The sequence below is a fragment of the Sinocyclocheilus rhinocerous genome, unplaced genomic scaffold (assembly GCF_001515625.1).
Source record: "Sinocyclocheilus rhinocerous isolate Xijiao unplaced genomic scaffold, SAMN03320098_v1.1 scaffold552, whole genome shotgun sequence".
Classification (NCBI taxonomy): Eukaryota; Metazoa; Chordata; class Actinopteri; order Cypriniformes; family Cyprinidae; genus Sinocyclocheilus; species Sinocyclocheilus rhinocerous.
Genome location: NW_015625574.1, coordinates 1,492,581 through 1,510,164, shown reverse-complemented (window position 1 = coordinate 1,510,164; position 17,584 = coordinate 1,492,581). Strand labels below are relative to the sequence as shown.

Genomic DNA, 17,584 nt, shown 5'->3' with positions numbered 1-17,584 from the left:
GAATATGGAAATAAATTATACATCAATATTCCTATGAAATATTAGATATTATTATAACAATTTTGCCAATTATTACTCCAATTATTACACTTCTTTTTTCATTAAATGTTGCTCCAAGAACACATTAATATGCAAATTAGATACAGTGTATAGATACATTGCATTGAATGGGAATATTAATTTATGGCCATTTTACCCACATATTGCATAAAGTAAAATGGTGTATCAATTCATTCCATTATATCTTTCATAACATAGTTGAGAATCATCTTTATACAAATTTTGGTTAAAAAAAATCCTGAAACCCAAAAAGTTATTGGTGATTGAAAAAAAATCCCATTGCTTTTGCCTATACATATAATTTCATGTCATTTTATTTTTTAAACAACGCTCGAAGTGGGTCTCGCCCAGGGTGTGATTCAATGTAGAACCGCCACTGGTTCAGATGACTCAATTTGAAAACTTGGGAGAACATTTGGATATGTTGTGAACAAATGCTTGAGTATCTAAGTAAGGAAAACAAAACAACTTTTGCTAGCGACATGTTTAGAGTATTTTTGTTCAGTTCACACAAAAAATTAAACTGACTTCTCCTACTAAAAATTCTTTGTTCAAGCTACTTTTTTTACATTGGTTAATAGAACTTTTCGAAAGTTGAATTTTTTTACAGTGTAGAGAATTAGGAAATTTAGGAACCAGATTGTTCATAATAGTGTGAAAACAGGGAAAAAAATGTATAGAATGTATTTTATCACTTAGCTCCTTTAATGATCAACAATATGTGTGTAAATATTTGCATGAACAAAAACAAAACAAAAACAAAACAACAACTGATACGTAAACAGAACAAATTTCACAGTTTCACTTTTACTTTCTCTTTCCAGTTTACCCATGTATGCTTGATTGTATATATGCATTTGTTTAAACTAGTTAATGTGTGTTCGTATTTTAGTTTAATAAAACTTTTGTGCACAAATCCCGAGTAGTGATTCTGTGGTCACCGCTTGCAAAACAAAGTCCTTTTAACTTGCTACATGCTCTAGTGCATTAGTACTGCAAGAAGGTTAATTTCTGTCCACAAAAATAAAATTTCTTAGAATTGAAAATTAGAAAAATAAAAAAATACACAATGTTCACTGGCTGAACAGATTAGTCGATTGTAATATGTCTAGTGCACATTCCACATCCACACATCAGTCTGAATGAATAAATGTAGTGTTAATGGCAAGACTAGTTAAAAAGTCAACAACCCACATATATCACTGCTTTATGTCACATCAGAATCAAGGTTGAAATCACTTTTTAGTGAGTGATTTAGGTAGTGAGTAAAGTAGTAGTGTGAAACTAAAGTTTGATATGACAAACATTTGGCTGCAGTTTTCTGTGCTGGTACAGGGGTACTTAGGTCCTACCTGTAAAGCGTAGCATTTCTGTAAAAGGCAATATCCTCCATAATCACTCTCTGATGCTCCTGGAGGACAATATAAATGATTAATGAGTGTCACTCATCAGAAAACCTAGTAAAGAAAGCTTGTTATCCAGTTCAGCTTTCATGCAATGAATGCATGGGGCAGCTACATGTAATTGAAATGCTAAAGGAATGCATGTTTTTTTTTTTCTATAAAAAAACAAAACAAAACAACAACAAATGATAATGACTCTTCAAGGGGCCTAAATAAATAGACAAATACATAAATAGACAGCACAGCAAACTTAGATGGCAGCACTCTGTGATATCATATTTTGTCATATAAATTAGACACATAAATTGGGCTAACATATTTTTTTTCATAATCCTATGACTTCATCGGCATGAAATATGGCTTGTTAAAAAACTAAATTACATAAAAAAAAGTTTTGAAATTGTAATGAAGAAAATCAAAATGGATGGTACAAGCTATATTTATTGCTTTACCTATATACATATATCCATACAGTAAGCTGAAACACCTGTAACATTCATGACAAATGTTTAAATAGGAACAACACTTAAATTATGAAGTAATGACAAATCATTACTCACAATCATACCAAAACAAGGCATTCCAACAATCATAAATCAACAAATGAACTAATCATTAAAAACAAAACAAAACAAAACATCAACTCTCATTTGTAAATCACAGACACAAAGGTGGTGCCACAAATATCAAGGATATGTAGTCACATCTTATTTCAACAGGACAATATCCAAATACAGTAACTCTCTGGAGACATGAAGCTAACCGGATCATGTTCTTTTTTTTTTCCTGGACTACAGAATATCATACACCTGCATGAACAAGTGCAATCCAACTATGAAACTAAGCTAAAGGCTGAGGCTAAAAATGGGTCAAATTCACATCTTTATTACATTTTATGACTTGTTAAATATAGCCAACAAACCAAAATTAACCAATGAAAGTCATACACAACATAAACAGCTGCACCCATCTCATGTTTTTGCATTTAAATTTGAACCATTTAGAGCCATTTAGACAACTTACAGTGATACTCATGAAACCTTTAAAAAATATCTCTGGGTCCACCACAACATCCAAAAAAATAAATAAAAAAATAATAATTTTGGGGTGAAACTGGGTGTTTCAAGAGATTAATCCTTTAACACTCCATTCATTTCTTTTCTATATTTTATCTTTAAATAATTCCCTGAATAATCTGAAATTTTAGGCAGATTTCATGTCAAAAACAAACTCATTTTAAAGATTCTCAAAATGTATTTTTAATTAATTATTAACATTATTATTATTTTAGATCGTTTTAATTCACTATGACAATATTTAGTTGATAAAATACGTGCAAGAGCAGGTTTGGAATACATTACAGCAAGATAACTGGTGCTAAGGGAATGTCTTGGGGTACAACACATCTCACAACCAGCAGAGAATGGTAAAAGATAACTAAGAATCCAGACAACTAATTTGAATGAAAAGATGTGTGTTTGTCGACTACCTGCATGCTTATGCACTCTTAAAAATATAAAGGTGCTTAAAAGGTTCTTAACAGCGATGCCATAGAAGAACAATTTTTGGTTCCACAAAGAACCATTCAGTCAAAGGTTCTTTAAAGAACCATCTCTTTCTTACCTTTTTATAATCTGAAGAACCTTCTTTTGCCACAAAGAACCTTTTGTGAAACAGAAAGGTTCTTTATGGAACCATTTAGACAAAAAAGGTTCTTCTATGGCATCGTGAAGCACCTTTATTTTTTAAGAGTGTGGGTGCTATAATAGTTCTTTTTTTTTTAAAGATATTATGCATCTTAAGTTTTTCTTTACATATCCTCTCTTTCCCCCACTGGTGTACTTGGGGGCAAGTCATTCTACATTGCCAAGAGAGTTGTCCACTTCCTCCTCAGTGGGGCTGGGCTCTAGCCCCATACTCTCTGTTTGGCACAGCTCATCCAGCAGCTCCTTTCCCGTCTCTCCAGCACGAGACGCCCATAGCACAGCACCCTGTTGCAGTCCGATGGAGCGAAGCAGCTTAGCGTAGTCCACAAAGGCTGCACCTATAAGCTTATGTGGAGATGCTGTGGTTAAGGAAGACTGGGAATAGGAAAGTAATATAAAAGAAAAAAAAGGCCAAGTAACTACTTACTACTAATGTGACCCCTAAAAGTATTTGTAAACTTAAGTGGACACCAGTACACATAAGTAAATGGTGTCTTGTAAGCCAGTTTTTTGAATTGCAAAGGACCATTTTAAATGTAGAAGTGTCCAAATATTTCTTTAGGCCATTGTTCAGACCCTGTGAAATGAATTGCTTCAAACATTAAACAGAGTGTCAGTGTGACTCTTAAAGACCCCAGGAAATGATATGACTTTTATTTTCTTGTATTGATGTATTTTGTAGTGAAACAGGTAGCTTGAGTGGGACTTATTACTTACAATTCAGCTGGTATTAAAAGCAAGAGAATTATCATTCTAAAGAGCATTGCTGTGCCCTAATTCTGCTATTATTATATCCTTGAAGGTACTCTTTTTGTGAAGAAAAAGTAAATACTTTTATGTGTAGCAGAAGAGTATAAGCATAATTACATGTATTCTTTCACCATAAATTAGCCTGTCACAGTTAACATCCTCATATACACACTCTGCATCCTCTGTGAGTCCCTATAACTCAAGTGGATAGTAATGCAAACCTTGAGGCTTCAAAAAACACAAAGTGAATACAACAGTAACTATCAATAGGTGTTTTCCATTTGAACATAAGTGCTTTGTAAAGTGGGCTTCACAGGTTATGTAAGATTCCTATGAGATTTAAATCCAAAGGGAGTGTAGATGATCAGTTTGAAGGGCACTGCAAATGGCATAGGTATATGGGCAGTGGACACTGCATAGGGACCCAATCAATCAGAACACTGCTAATGTCTTCAGAAATCATTTTGCTTCAGACAAAGTTGATTAATTCATTAAGGTCTTATGGGTTGTTCTTCAAGGTGGCTTTGTGCAGTTTTTGAAGCGTCAACTTTTGGGCACCCCTTGCATTATATGGGTCTCACAGAGCTAGATTACTTTTCTCAAAATCTATGTTGTATTAATCTGAAGAAAGAATGTCATAGACATCTGGGACAGCATGAGTGTGAGTAAATAGCTGCGTATCCACCGTCGGGCCAAATGAGAGAATGCTTGTGAGTGCCAGGCAATGTTCCCTCTAATTTTTTTTCTTGCTGAGCAAAACTTTTCTCTATTGGGCGGACATTTCGGCCACCTGAGCAAAAACATTCTTCATACCAGACCTGTACAGCGCGCACAAAAAAAAGTGTGTAACTTTTAACTTTAATGTGCTATTTGTATTTAATTTGACCTGTGACTAAATTATGTACATTTTAGGTTACCTGAGAAAACATTTTTTTTTTTTTTTTTTTAACAGTATAATACACTGCCATTCAAAAGTTTGGGATCAATAATGTTTATTAAAGAAGTTTCTTATGCTCATCAAGGCTGTATCTATTTGATAAAAATACTGAATATTATTTCGACAAAATAATATTGTGAAATATTATTGCAATTTAAAGGAGACATATTATGCCCCTTTTTACAATATATATCATCTCTAATATATAATAAAGTCTTTGGTGTCCCCAGAATGTGTCTGTGAAGTTTCAGCTCGGTTATGTCTGTGAAGGTAATCTGCGGGGAAATAAATCGCAGGTTTATTTTAGATCTGTGTGGCAGCAGCAATATACAGTAAATAAATCAATAAATCCACCGCTCTTGTCTCCTCTGAGGCTGGGACTCTAAACAGTGTTCTGTGCTCATCTGTGCAGCCAAAGACAGGACAGTTAGCATGCTTTGCTCAAACGTTGGCCATGGCATTAGAGCTGGTACAACGTTGTCGCTTGCGAAAACACAATAACGGCGCTGTGGGTGTATTACATTTACAGATTAAGGGGCGGTAATATTATAATGAGATCCCTTTGCCACGTCAACAAGGGAGCGAAATCAGACGCGCTCGTTTTCTCAGACGCTTGCAGAAAAAGGCTTACCAAAACAAAGTTACTGGGTTAATCTTTTTCACATTTCCTTGATTGGGAGATGCACCGGGGACCTGATTATAGCACTTAAAGCCTGGAAAAGTCAGATTTTCATGATATGTCACCTTTAAAAAAAAGAAGAAGAAAAAAAAAACTGCTTAAGAACTTGCTTGAGAATTATCACGTTTAAGTTTTGTCATCCATCTTGTAGTTACATGGCTTAATTGCAAAGAGGAACTGCTATCCAGTCTTCAGTGTCACATGATCTTCAGAAATCATTCTAATATGCTGATTTATAATCAATGTTGGAAACAGTTGTGCTGCTTAATATTTTTTTGGGACCTGTGATATTTTTTCAGGATTCTTTGATAAATAAAAAGTTAAAAAGAACAGTGTTTATTCAAAATATAAATTTTGTGTTACAATATACACCACTATTCAAAAGTTTATGGTCAGTATTTTTTTTCTTTTTTTAAAGAAATTAATAGTTTTATTCAGCAAGAATGTGTTAAATGGATAAAAAGTGATAGTAAAGACTTATATTTTTTAGAAAAGATTTCTATTTTGAATAAATGCTGTTATTTTTAACTTTTTATTAATCAAAGAATCAAAAAAAAAAGTAGCACAGGTTCCAAAAAAAAAAAAATATATTAAGCAGCACAACAGTTTCAACACTGATAATAAATCAGCATATTAGAATGATTTCTGAAGGATCATATAACACTGAAGACTGGAGTAATGATGCTGAAAATATTAGAAATTGCAATAATGTTTCACAATATTACCGTTTTTTTTCTGTATTTTCGATCAAATAAATACATCTTTGATGAGCATAAGAGACTCCATTAAAAAACAAGGTCAATTATTTATTAGGTTTATAATATAGGCCTAACATAATATAATATCAAAACAAACTGAAGCATTTAAACTGATAGAATAGAGTAGAAAACAAACTGAAGCATTTAAACGGAGATCTGGAAGTTATTTAAAAAAAACGTGAACGTGAATTCTTCTATAGCCATCTAAATATCCCTATGAAGTACAGTTTGCACAATACACCTGTGTTGACTAAATGTCTCTGAGTTTTCTTACCGTTCTGTGCCCATCATCCGCTATTTCCAGCACTTAATCAAGCCACTCTTCTTTAATACATGATGACGTTTTATTTCACATGTCATTGCATTTGCGTTGGCTCTCGATTTGAGCTATTTCGTCCGCAACCATTAAAATATTCGGTTTCTACAGCGACTCATTTGGCGCACATCATTCTCTTTCTATGAAACCTGTAAACCGCATTCACTGGTTCTAACTCTATAGTGATATCAACTCTATAGCGGTTTACCCGAGCATTGCAATTCATTAGCTTTCGCAAATGGCTTTCTCAACTCATTTATGCGTGTGCACGGCACATTATTTCTTCTGCGCGGCCGCGGTGGAAGAAGTGCGCGGCCGTGCGCGCGCAGCTTAGAGGGAACATTGGTGCCAGGGCCAGTCGAGTTTCCATTGTCACCTCCGGGGCTTGACTGGGCCACCTCTGGGCTTCCTCGGGGCCAAAGAGGTTTTTGGCACATTGAATTCAAAGCAAGCCAACTGGGGCTTGAGGAGTGGTCATGAACAAAGGACAAATTTATCGAAGTCAGGAGATGTAACTTGGGGTAACCCAAGAATCAAAAGAGACAAAGAGACAACACAACATGACCATCATGAGTAAAACCACGAGGACAATCATGAGTTAAGACTTCCTTGGATTGATTTCCCCCACCCATGACAGAGACCAGACTCCTACTACTACCTTTCTGACTTTTTCCTCACAGAACTGAATTCCTCACTGCCTTTACATATATAAATGCATTAGATCATTCTGAAATGATGCAAAGAGTAATGTCATGTCTGTAACCCACACATGTGACTATCATGTTCTAATCACTCATTGTTTATGTCCCTTTTAATAACCATTGAATAGTTTATAAGTTTATGTCCGAATTTGGTATGTGTGTGTGTGTTTGATATTCTTGTTATAGAAATCATGTTTAAATTATACTCTGCAAGAGTGGGAAATTTGGACCATGTGACTAACAAGATAACATGTTGATTTATGTATTGGGAGGAGAAACATAGCAACCCCCCGAGCTAAGACAAAGCAACAACCTGGCAAACCCCCTTTCCACCACAACGCCACAAAACACAGAGGAACGCAAGTATAATACCTCCAGAGTCTAGTTTGAACTGGTGCATTTAATATAAAGTTTCATAGCCTCATTGAACAAATTGGGTACAAGGGTAAATAAATTGATGGATGTTTGTTGAGGTCTAAGAAATTGCTAGAAACTTGGGATTCCATATTCTCACTCTCTTAAAACTCCTTATTTTATCACTTTCTTTCTTCCTGCAACTTGTGTGAATGTGTGAGTGCATGTGTTTACATTACATTAGTTTATATGTATTAGATTTGTCCAATAAAGTCTTGTTCGTATTGAAAAGAGAAGTATCTTGTGTTTTGTGCTTACAAGTTAATGTCTTAAACTGCCGATCTTGTTACCATGATAATAAACAGTGTTTTTCACTATGATTTTGATATTAAAATCAGCTGCAGAACTCATTGTTAAGGCCATTCAATTAATCACTGGCCGATTCAGTTGATCAGCTGTAAAACAGTGATTCTGTCAAAATTCCCTATAAATATCATAATTAATTTCCCTTCAGCTAAATTTCACTTTGTTCCAGTCAGGGAAGTTTCAGAGAATGTTTGGGTTGTTGGCGGCAGCCTCGACATTATTTTTTGTCTGCTTCATATGCGGCCACTGCAGGTTTTGGTTAAAAGCTGCTTGGATGCTCTAGCCCCTTACTGTGAAACCTTATACAGTAGGGGTTTTCAAACCAGTACTGGGAGCACATCCAGGACTGCACATTTTGTATATCTCCCTCATTGTATATCTCCTGATTCAACTCATCAGCTCATTAGTACAGATTGCAAGACCTGAATAGGGTGTGTCCAATAGGGGAGACATACAAAATGTGCAGTGCTGGGGGTGCTCCAGGACAGGTTTGAAAACCCCTGCTGTACAGTCAAGGCATCTATGGAGAGTGGAGACTGCACCCCAAACAGTTAATTTATTCTTTTCATTGATGCAATCCCCTCTGGGAGTGGATGCTCTAACTCACTGCTGGCCGAGGACTCACAAGTAAGCGTTTCCTCCAGTAAAATTACTGGTTAAGTGATACACAACATCAAGCTGGAAAGACAGTCAAGTACTGCAGGTAGTGCTGAGATGGCTTAACCAACCATAGTTCTCAGAAGCTAGTGGAGCTGCTGACAGCACCCAGCACGGTGTGGTGACGAGTCATACTGTATACAGCCATGCTTCTATGTTCAGAATCTGTGTGGCTGGGATCAAAGCTTTTCATTCCCACATTCATGGTCACTCAGTTGGCAGAAATTACCTTATTACAAGGTTTCTAAGGGGAACAAGATGGTTAACCCCCCCTTGCATCTCAACTATGCATATTTGGGATCTGGCTTTAGTCTTGAAGGTTCTTGCAGAACCTCAGTTTGAGCCTCTGCAGAAAGCTAAGTTGTACTCTGTAACGGCTGGACTAATCAGACACATTATTATTTGTTATATTTAATGAATAATCTCCTAACAGCAGAGATGTCTGTGAACTACCCCATAAGCCACAACTTAACACCAAAATGCATGCCTTATGATAGAATTATTAGATAGTGTAATCCTATTGGTGTCGTGGTTGATATCAAAATAATCCTTGTTTAGTTTTCTATCAACTGGTGTATATCACCTCCACATAATGTGCGTTGTATACTTGTTATATTACTCAGAGTATAAAGGGACACCAAACTGCCTGCCCACTGTGATCATGCAAATGAGCTAGCTTTCAAATAAACAAAACTTTCCTGCTCGAAATGACATTTTATTTTTTTTTTTTTACATTGGTCAAGCCAAACTCAAAGAGGTGTGATCTCTGCAGAAGTTAAAAGCCATGACCTCCAGACTCCAAGTGAAGAGAGAACGTTGGAGAGAAATGGAGACATCCAGTCTGACCGTGACACTGCAAAAAGTTGTTAATGTTGCATGTTTCCATCTGGGAGAGAACTCTCCCAACCACATCCAGGTCAGAATAACATTGGTGAAGTACGTTTTGCTTCACTCAACCCAGACGAACTTGATCAGAACTTCACCACCTTCAAACTATTGAACCATCAAGACTTTCATCCAAGACTGTATCCGGATGCTTGTTCAACATCCAAGGCAATGCAAGTATCGTACATTTAACTATACTAAACAGAGGCCCCTCTGTTACAAAGGTGCTGATGGTTCTGTTTAGGTGGTTAGCTGACTCACTTTTACGTTCCTTTTTCCCCATGTATTTATGAGAGTGTGTGTGTATGTGTTAATTTAGACTAGTTCAAGTTTAAGTTAAGTATTGTTTCTATGGTCACCACTTGCAAACCAAGTTCCTTTAACGAGCCGATCTTGCTACATGCTCTGGTGCATTATTACTGTATTAAAGTTATTTTTCGTGGCCACAAAAATAACATTTCTTAAAGAAGAATGAGCTTTATTGCCAGGTATGTTTAAAGTTGATGTTAAATCAACTTTAATGGTATGTTTAAAGTTCATGCTAAAGTTGATATTAAATTACACTGAATGTTCACTGGACGAACAGATTAGTTGATTGTAATATTAATTCTGCTGCAGTTACTTTTGGCAGCAGATTTTTTTGACACAATGTTGAGTGAGCTGAAAGGAAAGGAAGCATCTCCAGTTACTCAATGCAAGCTTGGTTACACTGCATAACCAGAGATGTTTTCTGTTGCTCTGGCTGAAAGGATAACAGTATAGTGAGATGGAAGAGAGCTCAAACCTCCTCAGATTGCATAATTTCCTGGAAAATTAATAGAAATGCTAAAGTAAGCCCCAAATCAAGTTGTTTGCATTGCTGTGCATTCCTGTGATAACACAAAACGGAAGCAGGCATGACTGAATAAGTATGTGTGATCTCTTTTTATGTGCACTGAGGACACAAATTAATAAATTACTGTCACGGTAACAATTAAATTGCTAAATCATTGGTTACATATTGATGATGGCTGAAGTCTGCATGTGAAGTGCAAACACCCACTTCTGTTTTGTTTGTTTTAGTCAGCTTTCCCTTGTTGGTGAAATGGTGGGGGGTGTGATGTTGTTCTATGGAACAATTTTAAGGGCGGGTTTTAGAGTAGCAAAGCTTGATTTCGTTCTTGAGGTCTGAGTCTGTTGTTAGCCCTGGCTTGCACTAGCCTTTTTTGGGGGGGGTGGTGTATATATTAGGATTCATCTACTTTTAGATGAGACATCAAAACATTGTTTGTCTATCAATAAATGTTTACATTTTCATGGGGTCTTTAATATTTTAGTTAGCAAACAAATAAACAATATATGCATATTAGTTTACAATTTTTATGGCATTAGTTTTAAATTGAATACAGTCTTGCTGCGTTTTCCGGTTTGAAAAACTGGAATATGCATTAGAAGGATATTAATGTCGTAATTTGTCTCCATCACACCATATTTCAAGCAGGCTTCAAGAAAGAGTGCAGCACGGTCGAAATATCTCATGCTGTCAAGAAATGTAAAGATATATCAGAGGTATATCTGAGCATCATGTCCTTTAACATGCACATTCAAAGTCAAACTGGTGGATGCTACACTTTTTAACAGAATGCCTAGGATGTGTCATTTTCATCTAGATGATACATAAAACAGTGCCTTTTACAAAGAGTTTATTGACATTCAGGCATGACACATAACACACTGAGTGACATTGATATTCTCACTTAAAAATGTATTATCCAATTTTAAACTAATTCTTCACAAATGAAAACTATAATTTACCTTCAGGTAATTTCCAACCCATATGACCTTTTTTCTTCCATAAAACACACAAAGGAAAAGTTCTAAAGGAATGCCAAGCTGCTCTTTTATGAAACAATAAAAGCATACTGTGATCAGTGACTAGAAAAAAAGTACTATAAGGTATACAGTAAGTATCTTCCTAAATTTCTGAAGACAATATCTTAGTTTTTTTTTTTTCATTTTCACAACTTGGCATGTTCTGTGTCAGGTTTGATATAAACAAAGCCACACATTCTCCAAAACATTTGCTTTTGTGTTCTAAGAAAAAGAAAGCCATATGGTTTTGAAACAACATGAGGATTTGTCAATTTTGTTTATTTGTTTTTTATTTTACTATTTTTTATGCTTCATTCCTAAAACAGACATTACATTTTAATGGATGAATGGGCAACAATACTCTGAATGGTCTAAATTAAAAACAAAAAGAAAAGAAATGCGTACCTGTGAAGCATCTCGCCCACTTTGTGAAAGCATCCTAATGAGAGCAGGACCAGGATGGCCTTTGATTTCTGATTTACCTGAGGAGAACACAGATGCTCTGCCCAGCGCTTCAGCACATCTGAACTTTCTGCTGGGCTCAGACGCACCTGAGAGAGAGAGACATCAAGATAGACATAAGAGATAAGATATATGAGATTCCAAAGCATTAATTTTCCTCACTATTTACAGATTGTTTGCTGCATATTGATCACATAAAACTGCAGTATAATTGGCTGGCTGCTCCAATCTAACTGGATGACTTCAACATGGAAGGTTTTTTATTAGTCCATCAGGAAACAAGCTGTATTTATAAGATAGCAGGAGGATATAATGAGTGCTGCAGAGGACACTTTGCCACTTTCCATGTCTTTTACTGTGACATCCTCAATTTCAGATTTATATGTCCCTGACACATAAAATAAAACTCTGTTTGGTTAAGTGGGTAGTTATTGGCCAAAACAAACTCCAAAGAGTCTGGTTTATAGCTCTCTCTATAAGTACATTTGTGGAAATGCATTGAACCATTTCTAACACAATTTTTGCTACTAATGTTTAAATCAGAACTATATTCACAGTGTTTATCAGTTTTATATTGCTAGCAAAGCAATTGTGAATATATCACAAAGAACTGATTCATTACTGGCTCTAGATTGTGTTTGCTCAAAGTACAGTACCTTAGCCAGCCAGGCAGCACGGTTCCACTCTCCATACGTCTGCAGATAACGACAAGCATCTGCTGCTTTGTCGATCAGGCAGAGCAACTGCACACCCTCTAAGAGACAGAGATGCAGAGAGAAACAGTGAGGAGACAACAGCAAAAAACAACAACAACAACAAAAACAATGTTGAAAGCATTCAAACATTTTAAGCAAACACTTGAAAGCAAACATTTTGAGTAATTCAGGTTGGTATAATATAGATATTATCCCAACATAAAACAGTTACTATGCCCAGCATAGATGGTGGGCCTCTAGACTAACACATTACACCACAGTGATAGTTAAGATAGCATTCACATGGTTTCACACTTAAATGGTTACAAACTTAAATTTACTAATAAGAACCAGGGTTTCTTTTAGATCAGGTGGATGGCCGGGTGCATGTGCATTGTTTACTTGAGGAAAAGATGGCAGCAGGATGCACTATGGGAAGAAGGCAGGTCAGCGGTGGCAGTGTTATGATCTGGGCAATGTTCTACTGGGAAACCCTTGGTCCTGGCATTCATGTGAATGTTCACCAGAATTAGAACGAATTCAAGCAGCATAGTAAATGTAAAGACTGTGAGCTTGTGTTTACGTTTTCCTGTATTCTACACAGTACTGCACAGTATTTTAGATTATACACATTTAACAGGTGTGCAGTATTTTTTGATATCAGTATTTTTATATTTTGAGTCATGTTACTTTTTTCTTAGCATGAAATAAAGGTGGTGTATTTTGCATCGGAGCAATAAAAGTGGTAGCCTGTTTAACACATGGATTTATATGCTAAATGTCAATATAGTCATGTTATTAATACATACTCTAATAAAATGGCATGCATTTAAACATGTCACGCAGATACTGATATGTCATAATATATTAGTTAATATGTATATTTGTTTTAATCTAAGAAGCAGACTATTAGATGTTATTTATTAAAACTAAAATGGCTAAAACGAAAAAAAAAATAGTATTGTTTTTTAAATATAAAACTATAATAATAACACTGTAGTAGTTAATGTGAGGGGTGTACTCACTTCTGTGAGATACTGTATATATGTATATGTATGTACATGTATGTGTATGTATATATATATATATATATATATATATATGTGTGTGTGTGTGTGTGTGTGTGTGTGTATGTATACACTCAAAAAATTAGAATATCGTGAAAAAAGTTCATTTTTTGTAACTTGTTTCAAAAAGTGAAACGTTCATATATTCTAGATTCATTACACGTAAAGTAAAACATTTCAAAAGTTTTTAGTGTTTTAATTTTGATGATTAGAGCTTACAGCTCATGAAAGTCAAAAATCCAGTATCTCAAAATATTAGAATATTTACATTTGAGTTTCATTAAATGACCATCCCTACAGTATAAATTCTGAGTATCTCTTGTTCTTTGAAACCACAATAATGGGGAAGACTGCTAACTTGGCAATGGTCCATTAGACGATCATTGACACCCTCCACAAAGAGGGATAGTCACAGAAGGTCATTACTGAAAGGGGTGGCTGTTCACAGAGTGCAGTATCAAAGCATATTAAATGCGAAGTTAACTGGAAGGAAGAAAATGGGTAGGGAAAGGTGCACTAGCAACAGGGGTGACCACAAGCTTGAGAATACTGTCAAGCAAACCCGATTTAAACACTTGGGAGAGCTTCACAAGGAGTGGACTGAAGCTGGAGTCAGTGCATCAAGAGTCACCACGCTCAGACGTCTTCAGGAAAAGAGCTACCAAGCCACTTCTGAAACAGAAACAATGTCAGAAGCATCTTACCTGGGCTAAGGAGAAAAAGAACTGGACTGTTCAGTGGTCCAAAGTCCTCTTTTCAGATAAAAGTAAATTTTGCATTTCATTTGGAAATCAAGGTCTGGAGTCTGGAGGAAGACTGGAGAGGCACAGAATCCAAGCTGCTTTAAGTCCAGTGTGAAGTTTCCAAGTCAGTGATGATTTGGGGTGCCGTGAAGTCTGCTGGTGTTGGTCCATTGTGTTTTATCAAGTCCAAAGTAAATGCAGCCGTCTACCAGGAGATTTGAAAGCACTTTATGCTTCCATCTGCTGACAAGCTTTATGGAGATGCTGATTTCCTTTTTTCAGCAGGACTTAGCACCTGCCCACAGTGCCAAAACCACTTCCAAGTGGTTTGCTGACCATGATATTACTGTGCTTGATTGGCCAGCCAACATGCCTGACCTGAACCCCATATGGAATCTATGGGATATTTTCAAGAGAAAGATGAGAAACAGTCGATTCAACCATACAGACGAGCTGAAGGCTGCTATTAAAGAAACCTGGGCTTCAACAAAAAACTTTTGAAATGTTTTACTTTACATGTAATGAATCTAGAATATGTGAAAGTTTCACTTTTTGAAATAAGTTATAAAAAAATAACTTTTTCACAATATTATTTTTTGAGATGCACCTGTATATTCAAATTTACATCTATATATTCACAATTTACATTTATATATTCCGAATTATAACCATCTATTCAAATTCACTTCTATATATTCAGACTTATAACTATATATTCAGATTTACTTCTATATATTCACAATTTACATTTATATATTCCGAATTATAACCATCTATTCAAATTCACTTCTATATATTCAGACTTATAACTATATATTCAGATTTACTTCTATATATTCACAATTTAAATTTATATATTTAAAATTATAACTATATATTCAGATTCACTTCTATATATTCAGACTTATAACAATATATTAAGATTTACTTCTATATATTCACAATTTACATTTTAGAAAAATTTGTGTCTGCTCAATTGTGCTCCTTCCTGCAAAGAAAAATTGATATCTATGAAGAATTTCAGTCAGATTTCAAGCCCCATCATAGCACAGAAACGGTACTTGTTAAAATTATAAATGACTTGCTTCTTGCATCATTACTAGTTTTACCTGATCTTAGTGCTGTGTTCCACACTATATATCATGACATACGCATAGATCGATTACAAAACGGGTATTAGATTGATACCCCGTAGATTGATTATACAGGTATTCAAGGGCAGGCTTTAAGATAGTTTAGATTGTGCATGTCTGATTGTTACCACTTTGTTTATTTAAACGGAGAATCATCTCAATTACCACCTGTAAAGTATGCAGTGCCACAAGGATCTGTCTTAAGGCCCTCTGATATTTTCAATATACAAGTTGCCCCTTGATATATTGGTATATTAGAATAATAGGAATAGTTTCCATTGTTATGCTGATGATACCTCAACTATATATTTCAACAAGCCCAGATGAAACTTCTAATTTATCTAAGCTAACAGAGTGTGTTACAATTTTAAAAGACTGGATGACCAATAATTTTCTCCTTTTAAATTTGGATAAGACAGAGATATTACTTATTGGACTAAAAAAAAAAAAAAAACTAATGTACCAAGTACACAGAATCTCTAAGATTACAATTTACATCTAGACGAATGTACTGTTCCTTCCTCTACAGTCAAAAAATTGGGTGTTATATCAGACTGCAACTTGTCTTTTGAAAATCATATTTCACATGTTACAAAAACAGCATTCTTCCATCTTATAAACATTGCCAGGTTATGAACCATGTTACCTTATTCTGATGCAGAAAAGCTAGTTCACACATTCACACATCAAGACTGGACTATTGTAATGCACTGCAAGGTGTTTGTCCTGCATCTTCAATAAACAAGCTACATGTAGTCCAAAATGCAGCTGCTAAAGTCCCTAAGAGGTCAAGAAAATATGATCATATTACCCCAATTTTACAATCTCTACACTGGCTACCTATTAAGTTCTGTATCAGTTACAAAATATTACTACTTATAAGGCCCTAACCAGTCTTCTATCACGTTACAATCCATGTCGCTCCTTAAGGTTGCAAAATTCTGGACCTTTGGTAGTACCTAAAATAAAGTCCACTAAAGGAGGTAGAGCTTTCTCGCATTTGGCTCCCAAACTCTGGAATAGTCTTCCTGATAACATTCAGGGTTCAGACACATCTCTTCAGCCAAACATTCACATAATGTATCTCATAACCTGTACTCCAGTTATATCTGATCAAATGCACATTATCATTCTTTACCGGGTTTGAACACATTATCTCTTTGCTTGGTTTGAACAGCAGCTATGCTAATTTTTCTCTATTTGCATTTCTGTTTCTGCCACGGGATGGGAATCCTGAGGTAACTAGGAATTACACAAGCTTCAGTCTGCATTCAACCTCCTATGATAATCTGAGATGACCGAACACCTGAGAAGAGATGATGCCAGCCCCTCCGAGGACCTCAGATGACGACAACCCTAAACCAACATACAAAACTACCAAACTTTCCTCTAAGTTTGATCGCAACATATAATCATTGCTGTTAATAATGTTCCCTGTTTGTTTGAATACATGTCACTAATTAACTGCATGCTTTTTACAGTACATTTCTGCCATATGGACATTACCTTGTCACCGCTGATAAACTACTCCTAAATGTAATGTAGAAACTGCTTTGCAACGAAGCCCGTAGCCAGCTATGAGATCAACGAGGTCTGGACCACTGTAAATTTTTCATGTTCAAAAATAAAATTTGTTCTCCGAATGACTAATTTGCTGTTTGAAACTCATCATATGAATGTCTGAATAGGCTGGGGGTATATCGACTTTGTACGATATATCGATATTTTCTTTATAATGAAAGGGCCTTTATAGTTTCGTTTTGCATATTAGTTTAAGCGGCTCGCCCCGTCAGATGCTCTGACAGAAAGGCTGCGTGTGCCACTGTCAGGGACACTGGGCTACTCGCGCTGTTTAATGTGTTTGAGATGTGCAGTCTTCCTGAATGCATAACTTACATTTCACAGGTATATTCTGCATCTGTAAATGTTAGAAAGCCATGGACATACTTCCATTTTTCTGTCAGAAGTGCATGAACCTTCTGCTTTGGGATTCTCCGCTAAACTTCTTTGCTAGACTTCAATGAACGAGCGCCAAACAGACAGAGCTCAATTAAATAGGAG

General features: G+C 35.7%; 1 protein-coding gene across 1 annotated transcript in view; it reads right to left on the bottom strand.

Annotated features, from left to right (window-relative positions):
• Positions 1-3,235: 3,235 nt before the first annotated feature.
• The window catches only part of wdr11 (WD repeat domain 11), a 153,299-nt gene continuing 138,950 nt past the window's right edge, over positions 3,236-17,584 (bottom strand). Inside the window, exons 23-26 of the mRNA XM_016567154.1 lie at positions 12,542-12,639; positions 11,829-11,974; positions 11,012-11,091; positions 3,236-3,519 (exon numbers count right to left, since the gene is read on the bottom strand). Of these exons, the coding sequence (XP_016422640.1) occupies positions 3,317-3,519; positions 11,012-11,091; positions 11,829-11,974; positions 12,542-12,639 (527 nt within the window). The 3' untranslated portion in view covers positions 3,236-3,316. The remainder of the gene's footprint in view (positions 3,520-11,011; positions 11,092-11,828; positions 11,975-12,541; positions 12,640-17,584) is intronic.